The sequence below is a fragment of the Rhinoderma darwinii genome, chromosome 11 (genome assembly GCF_050947455.1).
Source record: "Rhinoderma darwinii isolate aRhiDar2 chromosome 11, aRhiDar2.hap1, whole genome shotgun sequence".
NCBI classification, from domain to species: domain Eukaryota; kingdom Metazoa; phylum Chordata; class Amphibia; order Anura; family Rhinodermatidae; genus Rhinoderma; species Rhinoderma darwinii.
The window spans coordinates 74,313,828-74,337,227 of record NC_134697.1 but is presented as its reverse complement, the minus strand read 5'-3'; the positions used below and the strand labels follow the sequence as shown (position 1 = coordinate 74,337,227).

The following is a 23,400-nucleotide window of genomic DNA, read 5'->3' as shown; positions in this document are numbered from 1 at the left end:
TGGAGAGGGGATTCATACGGAAGTCCTCCTCTCTGGCAGTAGCTAGGTTCTTCTTCGTCAAGAAAATGGATGGTTCTCTGCGACCCTGCATCGACTACCGGGGTCTCAACCAGATCACGGTAAAAAGTAGGCATCCCTTGCCATTGATTTCTGAACTATTTGATCGCATAGGAGGAGCCCAAAAAAATTCTAAGCTAGACCTGCGGGGGGCTTATAACCTAATCCGGATTCGCCGGGGTAACGAATGGAAGATGGCATTTAACACCCGTGACGGACACTATGAATATCTAGTAATGCCTTTCGGCCAGCAGAACGCTCCCGCGGTCTTCCAAGAGTTTGTTAATGACATCTTCCATTACCTCCTCTATGTTTGTGTTGTGTTCTATCTTGATGACATCTTGATTTTTCTCCAGATCCAATGACTCAGAGACATGTCCGTCAAGTTTTGCTGCGGTTAAGGGAGAATTGCCTGTACACCAAGTTGGAGAAGTGCGTGTTTGAGAGAAATGCTCTACCCTTCCTGGGCTACATCATCTCGGATCAAGGCCTCAAGATGGATCCTGAGAAGGTAAAGGCCGTCCTGGAATGGCCACGCCCTCAAGGCTTGAGGTCCATACAGCGTTTCCAGGGATTCGCAAATTTCTACAGAAATGTTGTGGACTTTGCAATGGACAATGGATATAGCAAACAGACCTTCCTTCCTCAGCAGTATGCAATACGGTCTGGTTGGTGGTGGACCGGTTCTCCAAGATGGCACATTTTAGTCCACTGACCGGCCTACCTTCTGCTCCTAGCAAAGCTCTTCATCCAGTATTTATTCTGTTTACATGGCCTGCCCCTTCATGTCGTGTCTGATCGGGGGGTTCAGTTTACCTCGAAATTCTGGAAAGCCCTCTGTAAACTCCTAGATCTGAAGTTGGACTTTTCCTCATCCTACCATCCCGAATCCAATTGCCAAGTCGAGAGGGTTAACCAAATCATGGAGAATTATCTACGACACTTCATCTCCATGCAGCATGAGGACTGGGTACAGCTTCTTCCTTGGGCCGAGTTCTCATACAACAACCACACAAGTGAGTCCACTGCTTCTACACCGTTCTTTATTGGGTACGGCCAAAATCCACAAATTCCTCTTCCTGTTTCAGCTACGTCCCAGGTGCCTGCTGCTGACTCTGCATTTAGAGACTTTCTACAAGTCTGGCAACAAACCTGCACGAAGCAAAAAGTGGATACTAGGAGAAGAGAGACACCTCAGTATCTGGCGGGTACCAAAGTCTGGCTGTCCTCTAGGAATATTCGTCTAAAGGGGCCTTAATAATAAACCCTGTCTCCTATAAACTTCGGCTGCCTCCTACACTTAGAATCCCCAACTCCTTTCATGTGTCCCTCCTGAAGCCTGTGGTCCTGAACCGCTATGGTAAGTCGCTCCCAGCGGTTCATCTGACGTGTTCGAGATTTAGGTGATCCTGGACTTAAGAGTAGGAGGAAGAACATTTTATTTGGTGGATTGGAATGGGTTTGGTCCAGAGGAGAGGTCCTGGGAGCCAGAAGAAAACCTCAATTCTCCTACCCTCATTAAGAAGTTCCGTAAGAGGGGGGATACTGTAGAGTCCACAGCCGCAGACCGTTGGGATTACTTACCCCCAAAGGCCACAGCCATAGATCTGTGAGCGATGGCCCGTATCTCCTCCCTAGGAGACGCCAGCGCTTACTTCCGCTCTGTTCTGCTGTGTCACGTAGGGTGCGAGCACACGCTCGTGCCTGGCCTTAAATGGCCAGCGAGCACACATGAAAATAATTAGCTATTAGTCCATGATCACCATGGACTATAAGAAGGGCCCTGCCCCTTTACTCATTGCCTGAGCGTTGTTGTGTTAACCCATGTTAGTCTTGCAAATGGATTCTTAGTGTTATCCTGTTCCCAGTGTTCCCGTACCTGTATCTTGTATCCCGTGCTACCTTGTTCCTTTGCCTTAGAAAGTTGGAGTCATATTGTGCCAACGGTCACGCCTGCTGTGTTACACCACGCCTGGTGTCTGCTGCCAAGGTCCCATCTGAGCCTAGCAGTTGCTACTGTCTGAACTACTACAGGTACCCTTGTGCTTGGACTATATAAACATTCACTTGGTACACGGTTTGGCCAGCTGCTATCCCGCTACGGTGGTACGGCCTAGTGGGTACACATACCCACAGATCATGACACAGGGCAGGGGAAGAGCGGTATGGTAATTTTTGAAGAAGGCATGATTGTGGAATAAGTACAATAATTACCTAACTGTGGCTACTACGTTACAGTTTATGGAGGCACCGGGGCAGTCCAAACAGGAACATGAAACACATTTACAGTATTGCTCTCCATGTGACATCACATAATTCAGGTTTTACAATAGTAAATCACATACTAGAATGGCATGGCGACTCCTGCTTTAAATAGTTGAAAATTAAAGTGTGTGTGCTGCAGAGTTGTTACATCTAACAATACTGGGCATACTGTGAAATATAGGTAAGCAATCAGTTTGCCTGTATATGGGCCTTACCTATGATGCTTTATTGACTGACTCCCTCTGTCTGATACTGTGCTGTTGGAGAAGGGCTGTGATTCTGAAAAACTGGATTCCATAACATTTTCTCTTATAGGCTCTGGATTCCGCTCAGACTTTGAATACTGCAGGTTAACAATTAAAGTACATGAGCAGCGTTATTGATAAAACATACTGTACATCTACTAACAAAGAAACAAAGGGAGGTAGAAATATTCCAATACAATTTGTCACTACATTGCAATCATGTCAAATATGTTTTAGTCTCGGGGACTTACCACTGACACATCAGTACAGAAAAGCATTCAACAGTAGTGTTCTCTTTAAGAAAGAAGTGGAATAAATACTCCTCACTCTTTATAGTTTCACGAAAGTTACATTCTCATTACAGTTGAACTACCAGAGCTGGTATACATGTAAGATGTGACAAGTGCAATACAGGAAACTAAAAATTGTTCAATACCACTCAATATAATAAGAATATTTAATTCATGCTTCGAAAAAAGCCATCGAGGAGAAGCCATGGGTTGGTCAAGAATAAGGCCCCATGCACACAACTGTAGTTTTCTTCTGTAATTACGGATAAAATTGCGGATCCATTCATTTCTATTGGTCACGGACACCTTTCAGGTTTTTTTTATGGATGTGTGCCATAGAAATGATCCACGAAATATGGAACATGACCTATGCTTGTGCGCAATTGCGGCACAAACTTCCCGCAGAAGTCTATGGGCGCTTCCTCAATTGCGGATGGCTATGGAGGTGGATCTGTATCTGTCCGTAATTGCGTAAGCGTTGCTATGTGATGCAAGATTCTTCCCTGGTATTTTTTGCAGATCCATAAATACGATGTACTACGGATGCACTATGGACCATAATTACAGATAACATATTTGGGGATGACTACGAGTTTGTATTTGCGGACAGTAAAAACCCTGATGGTCGTGTGCACCACGGCTGGTGATTACGGACAGTCACCCGCATTTGCGGGCCGTGCTCCAATTATAAATTATGGGAGCATGGTTCGTAAATTTAAAAAATAGGACATGTCCTATTTTTTGCGTGCAATAGAAATAAATGGGTCCGTACTTTGATCCGCAATTGCAGTCCATAAATGCTCATCAAAACTACAGCCGTGTGCATGGGGCCTTAGTCTTTATCTTTTTCCTTCTTTATACCTCTATAATAACAATTAATTCTTACCACTGATGACCTTGTGATGTAGATGATGTAGTGATATTTACACTCTATTGCAGATGTCACACCTTTACCATTTACCATCTACAGTAGATCTTTAGTGAAACTGTAACAACAAACTTACACTTGATTCTTAATTAAAACACTATTATCGACTTTTTTATGTTCAGATGATGGGTCCCTTGTTAACAGTCCTCTCTAAACTGTATTTGTTTAGTTCAACCAATTATCAAACCACATCAGATGATTTCGGTCAATAATCCACTGTTTAAACAGTGTAAACTAGAAATGACTTCCAATAAGGAACATGGTTAGAACATTTATGACATAACACTGAATAACCAAGATCCTGTGATTTGACATCGTAGAAGAGATTCTAAATTAGGACATTTTCTTTTTAAAATAATCTTATAGTCTTGACCATGTTCTTGGTTCATGCAGTGTAGAGTACTTAGATCGCAAATGATGAAGTGGTCAGTGTTAAGACATTGGGAATTACTGGTCAACCAGTCCTAAAGATCCTCTACCTGGGTCATGAATCAGTCAAAACGTTGATCATGTGTTTCCAAGTTTACTTTTTGTAATGTGTTGTTTCAGTGCACTATGAGGATGTGTAGTAGTTTTCAGTATTTGTAGTCCTGGGTCACCTGTGTCTATATCCTGTGCAGCCCTATTAAGGCCCTTTTACACGGGCCAATTATCGGGCAACGAAGCAATCATGTGAACGCTCTTTCCTAATCATTGCCCTGTGTAAACAGGGCAACGATCAGCCAATGAACGAGCAAACACTCGTCCATTGGCTGATTTAGTCATTTATGCTGCAAGAAATATTATTGTTGTCGGCAGCACACCTCCCTGCTGACTTAATGTATGATGACGAGCGATCATTAGTACGATCGCTCGTCCCCAAACAAAGTTTCTGCACATACAGCTCAATTGAGGTGTCTAGTCATATGAGTGACATATTATTCAAGTTAGATCACAGGGAGCCCAGCAGCTGGCACATGTCCAATTCTCAGTAAGAAACTGAGTACTCACAATTGTAGGATTTTATAATGCTCATTTCACACTCTGAATGTGTGACCACTAAAGATGGTTGAATCGATTCACCTTATTAGTGATTCGGATTTTGTAAAATGAAAGTAGTAGAAACTTTTTAAAGATTTGTACTCTAATGACTACTTCTATAGTAAGACCCACACCAGCTAATTCTCAGGATTGATGGGGTTCTAAGCTGGTGGACTGGAAATGATCTGACCATTATGACAGATCTGATTAATTTATTAAACTGAAGCAGAAACTGAACAAAGAGAACCAATTACCAGTGCTACTTCTAAAAGTTCTAGGAGTAGATATTGTATTAGAATTTTATTTGAGGTTGTACATTTTGTATATTTTTATTATCATATAACATTAACTCAGAATATGTGATAATTTGGTATCCATCAGGTTATGTTAAAGTCAAATTAAAATAATTTTTTGTAATATTTTTGGAGCGATAAATGTTCTTACATTGGAGCAAAAGTGTAATTCTCAATTTTTGTCCAGATATTTAACATATAACTTATACTTACGCTATGCAGTTGAACTCTGTTTTCTGCAAAGTTCTTTGCTTTTGATAACAAACTAGATGCATGGAGACTATAGCTTTTCCCATTTTGTGCGTCTTTCAACTCTTCCTGAACTATTTTTGTTTGCCTTCTAAATATAAAAGAGAAGAAGTTATTATACGTTTCCATAAACACAATGGGGAAAGTTTATCAAAATTGGTGTAAAGAAAAAGTGGAGCTTTCGCCCATAGCAACTAATCAGGTTCCGCCTTTCATTTTTCAGAGGCACTTTGTAAGAATCGAAGTAGCAACCTGATTGGTTTTTATGGGCAACTAATCCACTTTTCTTTTGTACCAGCTTTTATAAATCTCCAATTATATTAACGTGCAACAAAACTTCAGCTTTAAAGTTTGATATAAAATTGAACTTTTATATACAGTATAGCCAGACATGAGGTGGCATAAGAAAATCATCTAGAGCCTAGCCAGTTGTATGAAATAGATTATGCCACGTGCACCATTTGATACATTTGGTAACCAATTAGGCAATGCATGACCAGTTTTATCCTATTATAGGCTGTTATTGAGCCATCTAGTTGTATACATTATGTTTGCCATTTATTATATGTATCTTTGACTTCAACCCTTGCATCAACAACCAGATTGTCCACTGTACGGATTACCTTACTTTATCACACTTACTAAAAAGATGAGAAAATAACTAAATTCTTTGCAGTATTAAGAGCCGAATGTGAATCATGTGGACTATTTTCGTAACCATTTCTTTGGAGACTTTTTTCTCCTCAAATTGTAACTTGGCAAATAAGTGAAAATTCAACTTAAATCAGAGTAAGGCCTCTTTCACACACTAGTATTTTGCATCAGTTTTTGCCTGCCAGCACCATAAGTGGAACCTTCACAGAGAAAAAGTATAACGCACAGATAAGCACCTCTTCTGTGTTTTAGACCCACTCCTGGTTTTGGCTTCCAAAGACTGATGCAAAATATTGACATAAATACAGCCTTGTTAAAGTGGCATTGGGGCACTTTTACACGAGTCAATTATCAGGCAAACGAGTGTTCAGAAAACGCTCACTCCCAAAAATTGGCCGATCAGCCAATGAACGAGCACATTCATCGGCTGATTCTATAGTTTGGACAGCATAAACTGTTATCTTTGTTGGCAGCACATCTCCCTGTGTAAACAGGGAGATGTGCTGCCGACATGATATAAATGTATGGGGACCAGCGATTGTAGTAACGAGCACTCGTCCTCATACACAGCTCCTTGTGAAAGAAGCAAACAAGCGCTGATCAACGAGCTGTCTCGTTGATCGGCGCTCGTTTACACGGCCCTCATCGGGCCATGTAAGAAGACCCTTAGTCTTCCTTCAGACAAGTGTTTTTGGAAATGTCCGTAACACGGATCTGTAATACAGACCTATCACGGATGATATTGCATCACTATGTTATCAGTATTGCATCAGTATTATAGATCCAAAATACTGATGGGCTGTCTTCTCTTGAGATAATTAAATGACACAAGACAGACCCTTTGAAAAATGGATGCAATACGGATTTGATAAGGATGACATATGTACCAAATACAGATGCATCTGTATTTTAAGCACTCTCCACAGAATTTAATGTTAATAAAATAGTAAAAGTACAGGTTTTCAAAGCAATGCAGATCCAAGGAAATATGGTCAGTGGTGGAGTTAAAAGTGCTTTATTCAGGTACCAGTTGTTGCAGCTCGGGACCAGAGCCTTCTTCAGGTACAAGCAGCAATACAGAAGGGTAAGAGGGGCTTCTCATTTCTGCTCAGAAAGTGCGGGGGAAAAAACTAGGGAAAAAAAAGGGTCGGGGAAAAAACAGGTTGAGACCAGCTTAAAACTGACGTGACCAGGTCAGAGTGTGATGGACAGTTGTGTATTGCATAATATTAAGCAATAAAAGCTAATATACAATAGTAGGATAAAATAACAATTATCTAATATATGCCCTGAATAATGGATAAACACAAATAAATCATAGTTAAGTAAAGCAATATAAATAATATAAGATAAAATGAAATAATGACCTGGTAAGTGATTAAGATACCCTTCTTACCAGGATACAATTGCATTTTATCTCATATTTTTTTTATTCTTTTTCTTAACCATGATTTATTGCCACACACTGGCAATATCTACAGGGAGCAGTGTGTGGCAATATCTACAGGGAGCAGTGCGGGGCAGTATCTACAGGGAGCAGTGCGTGGCAATGTCTACAGGGAGCACACACTGCTGCCTGTAGAAATTGCCACAGTACTCCCTGTAGATAGTTTCACATGGCCCCCTGTAGATAGTGCCACAGTGCCCCCTGTAGATAGTGCCACAGTGCCCTCTGTAGGTAATACCACAATGCCTCCTGTAGATAATACCACAATGCCCTCTGTAGATAGTGCCACCCACTGTAGATGATGACCCACACAACCCCTATAGATGATGTCACACAGCCCCCTGTAGATGATGCTACACAGCCCCCTGTAGATGATGCTACACAGCCCCCTGTAGATGATGCCACACACCCCCATAGATGATGCCACACAAACCCCCTGTAGATGATGCCACACACACTCACTGTAGATGATGCCACACACACCCATGTACAACATGCCACCCCCTTGTAGATGATGCCACACAACCCACTGTAAATAATGCCACACAGCCCCCCTGTAGATGGTGCCACACACAGCCCCCTGTAGATGGTGCCACACAAAGCCCCCCTGTAGATAGTGGCACATACTCCCCCGGTAGATAGTGCCACATACACCCCTGTAAATAGTACCACATACTCCTCCTGTAGATAGTGCCACATACGCCCCTGTAGATAGTGCTATAGGGGCAGTGACGTCAGTGGCACCTCCTGCAGCATAATCCCCAGCCAGGGCGTCGGCAACACTTTGGACGGGGATTTCCCTCCAGGAGGAGTGAACGGAAGAGCAGGAAACAGATAATTTTCTGCTCTGCCATGGTTTTTAATTGTATTTTTGTTCTGAGGACGCAGATACAATTGAATGTAGCAGTTGCCAGGACAAGTCCCGGGACAGTAATTTGCCGGCACTGTCTCTGTAAATTCGGGACAGTCCAGGCAAATTCTGGACAGTTGGCAAGTATGCAGTGACCATATTTACTTGGATCTGCAGTGCTTTGAATACCTGTTCTTTTACTATTTTATCTGTATACTTCTACAGACATACTGCCAGTACAGATCCGGAACAGGTCGAGCAGCAGCAGAGTTGCTTTGGCACTCACCCAGTTTTCACGTTATTGTGTCCGACTGGCACAATTATATCAGGTTCTCGCGCCGTATTATGCTATTGTATGCCGTATCTTTTTTCACTTTTAGTCTCCTGCATAGATTTTCCATGAAAGTAGGGATTAATGGGTTTTTAAATTATGCACGTATTTTATACACCGATATGAATAGCCTCATTGATTAACATTAGCTCCAAATTATGGTCCGCAAAAAACAGATGAAACAAGAATTTAAAATAAAATCGCCATAAGGAGTACTTATGCTGCGCTACACGCCTCCAATGTTTTTTTCCCTTCAGAACCAAAATTACAGGGAACACCCATTGTCCTAATGTAGGCAGTAGTCTTTTTCTGTTTTGCCTCATAGCATTAAGAGAGTCATAACTTTTTTTTATTTTTCTGTTGATATAGTTGCATGATGTTTGTTTATTTGCGCATTGTACAGTAGAATAATTTTAAGGTAAATTAATAAATAGCAAATCCACAGTTGTTTTTTCTTGTTTCTTATTTTACACCATTCTTCATGTTATACAAATTACATGTTAACTTTATTCTATAAGGTGTTACAATTACGGATATACCAAATATGTACTTTTTTATCTTTTCTTAACTTCTATTCAAACCGTTTTAATGGGTATAATGTGTTTTGTTTTTTTACCTATTTAACTTTTTTTTTTAAACTATGTATTTGTACCCATGTATTCCAATGCATTGTTGTCTATTAGTATAAAACTGGCGGACACCTATTAGGCCCTGCCTAAATATGGTCTATACTAAATTTACAGTATTTTGAGCCACCTAGTTAAAGAACAGACAAGAATCTAGTACCCACGCTTTAAGATTATAAAGTCTGTATAATAGTTAACTACCGGTAACATATATGCTTTGCTGGCTTTCAAGAATGTGCCTGGGGAGAACATATTAGATTATTTATCTAAAAATTGAAGCCCAATTTGTCCAGACAGACAAATTTCAATCCTTTTGATCTATTAATATCTGTTTTATTTAAATATTCACCATATGTGCAAATTGGATTTCAGAAGTCGAGAAGAAATCGGCAAACTGAGATCAAGACCTTGGCAAATCGATCCCTGAAGGAAAATAGTTAAGAACTCTACTATTAATTTTCATACTTCTCTTGATCAATTTGGAAATAATGGAAATGGTGTAAAGTATCACAGATACGGAAAATGCTGTTTAGTCACTTTGTATAATGTTACCAGAGTTCACAATTTCTCTCTTAGCTGTTCTTGTTCTAGAAGGGTTAAAATCACATTATTTTACTAAAACTACTGCACTTTAGTATTGTGTGTGCCAGAAGTACTGGATTATTGCATCACTTAGGGTAAATTCACACGTTACGTAAATACTGCAGATTTTCCGCATTGGACTTCTTGCGGGAAATCCGCAGCATGATACATTAGCAGCAAAGTGGATGCGATAGAACAAATCTCATCCACACGCTGCGTAAATGATGAGTGGAAAAAGCGGTGCATTTTTTCATCTGCAGCATGCCAATTGTATTTACGTAATCGCTGCTTTTGTGTTGCCGGTTTTCCCCACTGAACTCAATGGGGAGGTAAAACCCACAACAAATTGCAGATATTGCGATTTTTGCATCAGAAAAGGCCATCCCAGGACTCCGGGCTGTAGGACGTCAGAGCGTATGTATTTGTTTTTGTTTTTTTTTTCTAAAGTGCACATTCTGGACGAAAAACTGCACCACAATTTGGTGCCGTTTTTCGGCCAGAATTCTCTCTGCCGCCAGGGCGAATATGCTGTGTGCTTTTACGCAGCGTATCCGCCCTGCGTGAACATAGACTTAGGCTAGGGACACACATGGCGTAAACACTGCGGATTTTCTGCAACAGATTAATTGCAGATTATCCGCATTGTATCACAGTAGCAGCAGTGTGGGTAAGATTTCAACAAATCTCTTCCCCACACAGCAGAAAAAAGCCACCGAAAAAAACGCACAGCGGTTACACAACGGAAAATCCACTTGAAAAACGTACCACAATGTGGTATATTTTTTTGTACAGCATTTCCTTGTGGTATTCAGGGCGGATACGCTGCACAGCTTGTATCCGCCCTAAACATGCTGTGTGTCCCTACCCTTAATGGGAAATTTTACTTCTAAACAATGTAAGCTCAATTACTTTCCAATTAAAAATAATCATACTTTTTAATTTCTTCCCGACCCAGTGTCTTTTGACAGCAGGCGTTGCAGATCAAGTATCTACACTGATGTCTTTTGGTATCGTTGTAGAAGACGCTTATGACCGTTCCAAAGAGCACGCTTTCTCTGAGCAGGAACTTTTACTATCCGCTCCTGTATGTAGCCTAGTGAATACAGCTAGGATCGGCGGAACCTCCGACCCCAGCTGTTTAACCCCTTGATCACCACGGTTCGTGATTGCAGCATCATCAAAGGGGACTCCCCACTTTGGATTTCCGGTGATGCGGTCAGAGACGCGATTGGAGACTGGGAGAACCCTCTGCAGTCAGTAGTGGGGACCTAGAAGGACCCCAGGGCTGTCTGTTCAGTATGCAATACATAACCAAAAAAAAACAAAAAACAGAAAATGCAAGTTTTGCCATAGTGTTAGTTAAAGAAGTCGTTTTGGGAAATGTTCCTTTGATAATTTCCATAATTATATGCATTTTTTCATTCAAATTGTTTCCTCATTTAAATCAATACAAAACGAAATTGGCCCATAATTTTGATGTTGGATACGCCGTGGTTTTCAACAACAAAAAAAAGCCTTGAAAAAAAATTGCTGTGGTTATTGTATTCACATTCTCATTTATGTAAAAGCTTTCTTTTACCCGGGGCACAGATCCAGTTCGCTCCCCTAGTACTGTAACTGAATGTCCTGGCCAAGGTAGATAGCTTTTGATGCCACTCCAGCACGCAGCAGAGAGGGCACATGCCCTGCTAGACCCCTACTATGAGCCAGAACAGAGTGCCGATCTGACTGACCTGGCCCATCCATGTTTTACATGGCCGCCATATAATGCTAGAATTACAGAAGCGTCTTTTCCTGGAAATAACAGATCGCTAGGGTTTAGAGACGTCTGATACACACCACTCAGCATTCTTCAATTAAAAAATAAGCTGTCTTTATAAGACGACCCCTTTAAGATTATAGAGATTGCTTGGACCATTTGAAGGTATAAATAATGTACACGTCCCTATTTGTGCAGCTTTATTTCCATAGACAATATTGTGTTTCTGACACAGATTTCTGTAGATTATTGTTATGTAAAGAGCTGTGCGCTAGCAGAGGTGAGTGCGCACGTAAGATTATATTGGCACTATTGTTTAAGTAATTCCATGTGCACAGTAAAGCCCCATGTTGCAACTATTAGGCTGAGTTCACACGTCACGGATTTGACTCTGAGTTTCAGCGCAGATTTTACACTTTGCAATGCAAAAGGGTGAGATCTGCGTGAACACCGCAACAAAATCTGCGACAAACCCGCAACGTGTGAACTTAGCCTTAAGGGTGCAGTCACACGCGGCAGATTTTTTTTCAGAAATTTCTATACATCAATCTGAATGGGGCTGTTTCTGCAGCAGGTGCATGGATCTCTGCAAGTTTTTCAGTCGCAGTCCAAAGTTGCAGTAAACCAAATCTGCAACGTGTGACTGCACCCAAATTGTTGTTCCTAAATACAGCGTATTAATCCATACAGGCAATTTATGTCCAGAACATCTATATGCGCCATAGACCAAAGCCAAATAACACATCTTACTTTGTCCTGCAGTAGAAAGCGGCACAAATCAAACCCACAGATACAATGCCGAAGACGATGCAGGAGATTGACAGGATCTGCTGTTGGTACACCTCTTCACTCTCTGCAAGCAGAAGCACAATCATTGTAAAAAGGTGAATTGTTTTACAATAAGCACATGAAAGCGGCTTCAGTTCCTGGAAAACCATGAACAAGTTACAATCTGAAGAACAAATGCAGTAACAGTAACTCATTTCCATATCTATGAAGAGTGAAGCTGCAGTCCTGACTTTCTAAAAGCTGCCTTTGTTTGCCTTTTAGAATATACGCAATGGTATTCTTTGCATTTAAATCATTTTGATATTGCATGAGAACACAAGAATGAATAAGAACTGTGACTCATTCTACAGTCCGCACGGACAAAAGCAGATTTAGCCTTCTGCACATTCATTCAAATATAAGACATTATGAAGATATACACAGAAGAGATACAATATCAGTCACCATGTCATCCCACATCTCACATGATGGTGATTACACAATGTAGCGTTTGTATGTGACCCAGGAAAAAGCTCTCATCTATCTATCTATCTATCTATCTATCTATCTATCTATCTATCTATCTATCTATCTATCTATCTATCTATCTATCTGTCTGTCTGTCTGTCTGTCTGTCTGTCTGTCTGTCTGTCTGTCTGTCTATCTATCTATCTATCTATCTATCTATCTATCTATCTATCTATCTATCTATCTATCTATCTCATATCTATCTATCTATCTATCTATCTATCTATCTATCTATCTATCTATCTATCTATCTATCTATCTATCATATCTATCTATCTATCTATCTATCTATCTATCTATCTATCTATCTATCTATCTATCTATCTATCTATCTATCTATCTATCTATCTATCTATCTATCTATCTCATATCTATCTATCTATCTATCTATCTATCTATCTATCTATCTATCTATCTATCTATCTATCTATCTATCTATCTATCATCTCATATCTATCTATCTATCTATCTATCTATCTATCTATCTATCTATCTATCTATCTATCTATCTATCTATCTATCTATCTATCTATCTATCTATCTATCTATCTATCTATCTAACTATCTATCTATCTCTCCCTATCATATCATATCTATCTATCTATCTATCTATCTCTCTCTCTCTCTCTCTCTCTCTCTATCATATCTATCTATCTATCTATCTATCTATCTATCTATCTATCTATCTATCTATCTATCTATCTATCTATCTATCTATCTATCTATCTCATATCTATCTATCTCATATCTATCTATCTCATATCTATCTATCTATCTATCTATCTATCTATCTATCTATCTATCTATCTATCTATCTATCTATCTATCTATCTATCTATCTATCTATCTATCTATCATCTCATATCTATCTATCTATCTATCTATCTATCTATCTATCTATCTATCTATCTATCTATCTATCTATCTATCTATCTATCTATCTATCTATCTATCTATCTATCTAACTATCTATCTATCTCTCCCTATCATATCATATCTATCTATCTATCTATCTATCTATCTATCTATCTATCTATCTATCTATCTATCTATCTATCTATCTATCTATCTCTCTCTCTCTCTCTCTCTCTCTCTCTCTCTCTCTCTATCATATCTATCTATCTATCTATCTATCTATCTATCTATCTATCTATCTATCTATCTATCTATCTATCTATCTATCTATCTATCTATCTATCTATCTATCATCTCATATCTATCTATCTATCTATCTATCTATCTATCTATCTATCTATCTATCTATCTATCTATCTATCTATCTATCTATCTATCTATCTATCTATCATCTCATATCTATCTATCTATCTATCTATCTATCTATCTATCTATCTATCTATCTATCTATCTATCTATCTATCTATCTATCTATCTATCTAACTATCTATCTATCTCTCCCTATCATATCATATCTATCTATCTATCTATCTATCTATCTATCTATCTATCTATCTATCTCTCTCTCTCTCTCTCTCTCTCTCTCTCTCTCTCTCTCTATCATATCTATCTATCTATCTATCTATCTATCTATCTATCTATCTATCTATCTATCTATCTATCTATCTATCTATCTATCTCATATCTATCTATCTATCTATCTATCTATCTATCTATCTATCTATCTATCTATCTATCTATCTATCTATCTATCTATCTATCATCTCATATCTATCTATCTATCTATCTATCTATCTATCTATCTATCTATCTATCTATCTATCTATCTATCATCTCATATCTATCTATCTATCTATCTATCTATCTATCTATCTATCTATCTATCTATCTATCTATCTATCTATCTATCTATCTATCTAACTATCTATCTATCTCTCCCTATCATATCATATCTATCTATCTATCTCTCTCTCTCTCTCTCTCTCTCTCTCTCTCTCTCTCTCTCTCTATCATATCTATCTATCTATCTATCTATCTATCTATCTATCTATCTATCTATCTATCTATCTATCTATCATCTCATATCTATCTATCTATCTATCTATCTATCTATCTATCTATCTATCTATCTATCTATCTATCTATCTATCTATCTATCTATCTATCTATCTATCTATCTAACTATCTATCTATCTCTCCCTATCATATCATATCTATCTATCTATCTATCTATCTATCTATCTATCTATCTATCTATCTATCTATCTATCTATCTATCTATCTATCTCATATCTATCTATCTATCTATCTATCTATCTATCTATCTATCTATCTATCTATCTATCTATCTATCTATCTATCTATCTATCATCTCATATCTATCTATCTATCTATCTATCTATCTATCTATCTATCTATCTATCTATCTATCTATCTATCTATCTATCTATCTATCTAACTATCTATCTATCTCTCCCTATCATATCATATCTATCTATCTATCTCTCTCTCTCTCTCTCTATCATATCTATCTATCTATCTATCTATCTATCTATCTATCTATCTATCTATCTATCTATCTATCTATCTCATATCTATCTATCTATCTATCTATCTATCTATCTATCTATCTATCTATCTATCTATCTATCTATCTATCATATCTATCTATCTATCTATCTATCTATCTATCTATCTATCTATCTATCTATCTATCTATCTATCTATCTATCTATCTATCTATCTAACTATCTATCTATCTCTCCCTATCATATCATATCTATCTATCTATCTATCTATCTATCTATCTATCTATCTATCTATCTATCTATCTATCTATCTATCTATCTATCTATCTAATCTATCTATCTCCGTTTCACGTTAATCCCACTACAGCAAGAACTGGCGCATGAGCAGAAAAGATGTGAAGCCAATGCCCAGACCAGGCTGTGACCGCTGTGCCACTATTCTAGCCTACGGCAGTAGATGATGCAGGGGGCATGTGGCATGTGATCAAAGTAAGCCGCTGGGATAAGCTTCGACACGTCCCTGTTTGAGATATGCCCAAAAGAAACCTCCATTACTTTGCATTTGGCACGGGAGATATTTAAACTTATTTTTCTAGGGTAAGTTGTACTATTAGTGGCATACAGGGGGATGTTTAGAAAGTTTGACATGTCACCTATGTCACAGTAAATGCAGTTGATGCATAAAACAGCTGACAGGTTCCTTTTAAGTAATAACCCAAGCACACAAGTTAGTGGTTTTAGGTTTGGTCCATTTGAAACTAAATTGCTAAGCATTAAATGAAGATGAAATATAGTGTAGAAAATTGATGAAATTCTCAGACTGCGAACCGTATTTGGTGACCGACATGGTCAGATCCCTATTGTTATAGATAAAAACACACTTTCTCTCAAAATCTAAAAATGTGATGGGGCAATTAACCCCTTCCCGACATTTGACGTATCCATACGCCAAAGTCGGGTAGGGGAAGTATGGAACGCGGCTAACAGAGTGAACCCGCTCCATACGATGCCGATGTCGGCTGTATGTTACAGCCGGCACTTCAGAATAACGAGCGTGATCCCGCTCGTTTAACTCATTAAATGCCACGGTCAATAGCGACCGCAGCTTTTAAATCATTAGAAAGAGGGGGGCGACCCCCCTAACAGCTCATCGCGCCCCCTGCATTGTAATCGCGGGGGGGGGGCGATGGTTGCTATGGCTGCCTGGGGGCCTAATGGCAGGGCTTAATATAAGCCTATCAGAATCAAGATATACTGCAATACATTAGTATTGCAGTATATAGTGCAGTGATCTAACGATCGCTGGTTGAAGTCCCCTAAGAGATAAAAAAAAAAAAGTTAAAATTAGTAAAATAGCGTGTTTTTTTAATGTAAAAAATAAATAAAAAATTAAAAGTTAAAAAAAAAACCTTTTCCCATTTCCCCCCTAAAGCATAGGAGAAAAATTCAAATAAAAATAATTGGTATCGCCGCATCCGTAAAAGTCTGAACTATTACAATATATCATTATTTAACCCGCACAATGAATGCCATTAAAAAAAAATTGTAAACGCCAGAATGTCTATTTTTTGGTCACCTCATCTCCCAAAAAAAGTGAAATTAAAAGTGATTAAACTGTCGCCTGTACACCAAAATGGTATTATTAAAAACGACAGCTTATCCCGCAAAAAATAAGCCCTCATACCACTTAATCGACGGAAAAATAAAAAAGTTATGGCTCTCGGAATTTGGCGACACAATATAAATTTTCTTTTTTACACTTCGGTTTTTACTTGTAAAAGTAGTAAAATATAGAGAAAAATATATATATTTGGTATCGCCGTCATCGTATTGACCCACAGAATAAAGTTAACATGTTTTTTTAATTGCACGGTGAATTCCATAAAAACGGCGCGCAAAAAACAATGGAGGAATCAGAGTCTTTTTCATTTTCTACCCCACAAATAATTTTTTTCCCATTTCCTAGTACATTATATGGCACAATAAATGGTGCTACAAAAAACGACAACTCGTCCTGCAAAAATCAAGCCCTCATAGGACTATATCAACGGAAAAATAAAAAAGTTATAGCTTTTGGAAGGTGGGAAGGACAAAACGAAAATTAAAATCAGAAAAAGGGCTGCGGCGGGAAGGGGTTAATTTATATAAACTGGCTAAATGTTTATTCTTCCTATATACTTCTATATATGAGTTCCCATCATAATAATTCACTTTGGGTCTTTCAGACTCAATAATGAATTTTTAATTTGTATTGCACCGGTTTGCTTATAAAAGTTACACATATTGAGTATGAGGCCCATGGACGATCTCCCTGCTATTACAGACAACCTGCATTGCCACACACATTAAATAGAAGGACTGGTTGTGCAGTACCACCTGCCAGGAAGGGCACGATGGTGATCATTAGTAGCAGTCCAGTAGGAAAGTTTTTGTTTGACATTGAAGTAACATATCTAATAATAGGAATACAAAGTTTACCTGAATTTTCAAGAGTAAGTAATAGGGAGGGCTAGTAGAGTTAAGAACAGTCCAGATCTCGAGAAATGGTAATGAGAAGAAATTTTCTAGAAATGTCAGACGCTAGTGTGTGTGTGTGTGTGTGTGTGTCTTGTATATCACATCTCAAAGCCTGAACAATGGACTCATCAGGAAGCTCTAGCTCCTCTTGTATCTCACATTTGATATTCGAAAATACCCATTAGCGATACCATAAGTAAAATTACACACAAAACAAAACCACAATTTTCCAGTGAGTTCATGTTTGCTACTTCATGCAGTAAAAAATTTCAGTGCAATTGCTCCTCTTGGCCATCCGACAATAGGAAGAACATTTTGCATATACACACCACAATTTCTAAAACGGTAAAGTAATGATTTCCATCACCATGATCCTTGCATCTGTCGGGGGTCGACCTCACTCGGCAAGGAGCATTACTGTTTTGTATAGACAGCCATGCACTAGGAAGCAATGCCTCAGGTAAGCAGAAAAAAATAAAATAAAAACATGTGGTTTTTCATTTGTTGTTGATTCATTTCTATGGCGCACAGTCACAATAATTGCCCAGTGTAAACAAGATTTTAAGTCATTCATGCAAAGCTGACACGTGAAAACATTTTGCACATGTTATTTAGTAGCTTAGTTTTCTGGTAGACAAAGATTGAATGCACTAGATTCAATTCAATCTTTTATCATTTCTATGGGAAATTGACAAGACAAAAAAACAAATTTTAAAACAAGAAGAATGTTGGACAAATTCCAAGCCATGTATGTCATTCTCAAGCATAGCACAGTATGTGTTAACTAGTTTCCCTGTAACACATTAATAATTAGCTTGTTCGGTCATTCAAATAATAAAATCTCCACAGCTACGTATGACCAGGTATCGATGAAAAATAGAAAATGTATTTCTGTTTATTGTATAATATTCAACTACCGTATTTTTCGTACTATAAGACGCACCTGACTATAAGACGCACCCAGGTTTTAGACAACAGTAAATACAAAGAACAAACTATTAGTTAAAAAAAAAATAATTTGTTCGGTTTCACCACATTCTGAGAGACATAACGTCTATTTTTCCATCATTTGAGAGGTGTGAGGGCTTATTTATTGCGAGACGAGCTGTAGTTTTTATTAGCACAATTTTTTTGGTATATACAATTTTTTTATCACTTTTTATTTCATTCTTTTTAGCACTATAGTGACCAAAAGACAACGATTCTGGGGTTTTAAATGTATTTATTTTTACACCGTTCACGGTTTGAGTCAAACAATGCTATATTATAATAGTTTCAGACTTTTACGGACACAGCGATACCAATTTTTTTATTCTTTTTTTATTTTTACATTGTGCTTGGGGAAAAATGGGAAAATGTTTTTTATTTTTAACTTTTAAAAACAATTTACACTCCTGAAAATTGATCTAACTTTTTTTTTTTTACTCATTTTATTAGTTCCCTTAGGGGACTTGAACCAGCGATCATTAGATCATTGGTACAATGCACGGCAATACATGGATGAGTTATGAAAACAGCGTAACTCGCTTAGCTACACTGTTTACGTAACTCCCATAGTAGTGAATGGCAGTTACAGAAGCAGCGTAGCATGCTACGCTGTTTCCGTAACTACTATTCAATTGTATGGGAGTTACGGAAACTGCATAGCTCATCGAGTTACGCTGTTTGCGTAACTTGAACATGTAAACAGGAAGTGCAGTGGCCGGAAGGCAGCGGAGCCAGGTATGATAGAACGGGGCCCCATTCTACAGATAAATGCGGTTCTCAGAGGTGGGACGCGCGTCTATCTGACATTTATGACATATCCTGTGAATATTTCATAAATGTCCTTCATGGGAAAACCACTATAAATGCCGCGGTCGCTATTGGCCACGGCATTTAACCAGTTAAATTACCAGGAACAGTGCGATCGCTGTTCCTGGCTGTTAGAGCAGCATGTCAATTGCTGACACCTGCAGTGTATGGAGCGGGCTCAGCGCGTGAGCCGCTCAAAACATCATCCGCTCCCCGCTCCATGATGTGTCGGCACATCATGGGTCGGGAAGGGGTTAAGTAAGGTGCGGTCAGGGGGCCTGGATCCCTTGACTGCCAACTATAATATGCAGGGACTTTTTAGCAAGATTTATTCTTGCTAAAAACGGTGTCTTAGGGTGGATTCACACGAACGTGTATTGCGTCCGTGCGGGCCGCGTGGTTTTCACGTGCCACGCACAGACCAATAGAAGTCTATGGGGCAGTACAGACAGTCCGTGCTTTTTTCGCAGTGTTTGTCCGCTGCGCAAAAAGCGCGTCATAGTCAATATCTCCGCGAATTTCGCGCATCACGCACCCATTGAAGTCAATGGGTGCGTGAAAACCACGCATGTCGCACGGAAGCACTTCCGTGCGAGCTGCCTGTTTCGCGCACCAGCTGTCAAAAGGATGAATGTAAACAGAAAAGCACCACGTGCTTTTCTGTTTACAAACATCCAAATGGCGTGTCATAATGATGCGCGAAAAGCACGCCGCCGCGCATCATATGATGCTGCCTCACGGAGTAGGCAAGTGGCTTTTGCGCAGGCAAAACGCCACGTGTTTTGCGTGCGCAAAAATGCCACGCACGTCTGAATCAGCCCTTATAGTCCGAAAATTACGGTACTTTAACCACTTCCCGACATTTGACATATCCATATGCCAAAGTCGGGTAGGGGAAGTATGGAACGGGCTCACGGAGTGAACCCGCTCCATACTATGCCGGTGTCAGCTGTTTGTTACAGCCGACACTTCAGAGTAACTAGCGGCATCTCGCTCGAGCGCGATACCGCTCGTTTAACTTGTTAAATGCTGCGGTCAATAGCGACCGCAGCATTTAAATAGTCAGAAAGAGGGGGGTGACCCCCTCTAACAGCTATCGCAATCGCAGGGGGGTGGTTGCTATGGCTGCCTGGGGGCCTAATAAAGGCTCCCAGGTCCACCAACTTTGTGCACCTATTAAGGGCTTAATAGATGCCTGTCAGAATCACCATATATTGCAATACATTAGTATTGCAGTATATCGTGCAAGCGATCTAACGATTGCTGGTTGAAGTCCCCTAGGGGGACTAATAAAAAAAAAGTTAAAATTAGTTAAATAAAGTTGTTTTTTTTATGTAAAAAAAAAACAATTAAAAGTTAAAAAAAAAACTTTTCCCATTTTCCCGCTAGAGCATAGTAAAAAAATAAATACATAAACATAATTGATATCGCCGCGTCCGTAAAAGTCTCAGCTATTACAATATATAATTATTTAACCCGCACGATGAACGCCATAAAAAAAAAATAGTAAACGCCAGAATCTCTATTTTTTGGTCACCTCATCTCCCACAAAAAAATGAAATAAAAACTGATCAAAACGTTGCATGTACACCAAAATGGTATTATTAAAAACTACAGCTTATCCTGTAATAAATAAGCCCTCATACCACTTAATGAACGGAAAAATAAAAAAGTTCTGGCTCTCGGAATTTGGCAACACAAAATACATTTTCTATTTTACACTTAGGTTTTTACTTGTAAAAGTAGTAAAATATAGAAAAAACTATATATATTTTGTATCGCCGTAATCGTATTGACCCACAGAATAAAGTTAACATGTTGTTTTAATTGCAGAGTGAATTCTGTAAAAACTGTGTGAAAAAAAACATGGAGGAGTCGCTGTTTTTACATTTTCTACCCCACAAATAATTTTTTTCCCATTTCCTATTACATTATATGGCAAAATAAATGGTGCTACAAAAAACTACAACTTGTCCCACAAAAATCAAGCCCTCATAGTACTATATCGACGGAAAAATAAAGACGTTATTGCTTTTGGAGGAAAAAACGAAAATTAAAATCTGAAAAAGGGCTGCGGCGGGAAGGGGATAAATATTACAAACATGATTATTTTTCAATTCTAAAGGCCCTATTACATGGGCCAATGATCGGGCAAACAAGCGTTTATATGAATGCTCGCTCCTGATCAATGCCCTATGTAATCAGGGCAACGATCAGCTGATGAACGTTCAAACACTGTTTCATCGGCTGATCGTATAATTTTTACAGAATTAAAAATAATTGTTGTTGGCAGCACATCTCCCTGTTTAATCAGGGAGATGTGCAGATGAAAATGTATGGGGACGAGCAATTAGGGTAACAAGTGTTCGTCCCCATACATATCCAATCATTGCTCCATGTGAAAGCGCCGATCAACGAGATGCCTGATTGATCGGCGCTCGTTTACACAGCCCATGTCAGGCCGTGTATTAGTACCCTAAGTCTTTTGGCTAATGTACTGCTCTATTGCTCTAACAGTAATTGTACTGCAGATCTCTTCATATAACTCTATAGACTGTTTAAGGAGGAGAGGGGAGTTCAATTATGGACACCATACACTCGATTTATGTTCTCTATCAGAAGAGTCAATCTTTTCCTCTTCTTCAAACTTAAAAAGGCAATTTAAAAACAAAAAAGCTATGTTATGTTAGCCCTTGATGCTAGACCATCAAATGTCATGCAAACCTAGACTTCAGGAGCCTTGTAGAAGCCTAGGAACTAAACATGTACTTTGGTAGGATAGTATAAAGGCATGGCCCCACGTGGCGTATTTCTTCCGCAACTGTCCGCATCAATGCCGCACAGAATCTGCGTTGCAGATTCTGTTGCGGATCTGCGTTGCAGATTCTGTTGCGGATCTGCCCAAAATGTGCAGTAAATTGATGCGGACTGGCCATTGCGTATTGAGGTGAAAGTACTTCCCTTCTCTCTATCAGTGCAGGATAGAGAGAAGGGACATCACTTTCCCTAGTGAAAGTAAAAGAATTTCATACTTACCGGCCGTTGTCTTGGTGACGCGTCCCTCTTTCGGCATCCAGTCCATGTGACCGCTGCAGCCAGTGATTGGCCTGTGATTGGCTGCAGCCGTCACTTAGACTGAAACGCCATCCTGGGAAGCCGGACTGGAGAAAGAAGCAGGGAGTTCTCGGTAAGTATGAACTTCTATTTTTTTTACAGGTTGATGTATATTGTGATCGGAAGTCACTGTCCAGGGTGCTGAAACAGTTACTGCCGATCACTTAACTCTTTCAGCACCCTGGACAGTGACTATTTACTGACGTCGCCTAGCAACGCTCCTATAATTACGGGTGCACACACGTAGTCACCTGTAATTATGGGTGCACACACGTAGTCACCCGTAATTATGGGTGCACACACGTAGTCACCCGTAATTACGGGAGCCCCATTGACTTCCTCAGTCTGGCTGTAGACCTAGAAATACATAGGTCCAGCCAGAATGAAGAAATGTCATTTTAAAAAACCAATACGCTCCGCAGCACACATAACATGTACATGACATCTGCGGACTTCATTGCGGAATTTAGAATCTCCATTGAAGTCAATGGAGAACTTCCGCAATGAGTCCGCAACCAGTCCACCACACGTCCGCAACATCCATTGTATGCTGCGGACACCAAATTCCGCACCGCAGCCTATGCTCCGCAGTGGAATTTTCCGCATCGTCTAAACGAACCCTACTAAAAAGCAGTGGAA

General features: G+C 39.2%; 1 protein-coding gene across 1 annotated transcript in view; it reads right to left on the bottom strand.

Annotated features, from left to right (window-relative positions):
- NRG3 (neuregulin 3) overlaps nucleotides 1-23,400 on the bottom strand; it is a 722,376-nt gene that overhangs the window by 27,063 nt on the left and 671,913 nt on the right. The window contains exons 5-7 of the mRNA XM_075841743.1: nucleotides 12,347-12,449; nucleotides 5,312-5,438; nucleotides 2,538-2,665 (exon numbers count right to left, since the gene is read on the bottom strand). Coding sequence (XP_075697858.1) covers nucleotides 2,538-2,665; nucleotides 5,312-5,438; nucleotides 12,347-12,449 — 358 coding nt within the window. The remainder of the gene's footprint in view (nucleotides 1-2,537; nucleotides 2,666-5,311; nucleotides 5,439-12,346; nucleotides 12,450-23,400) is intronic.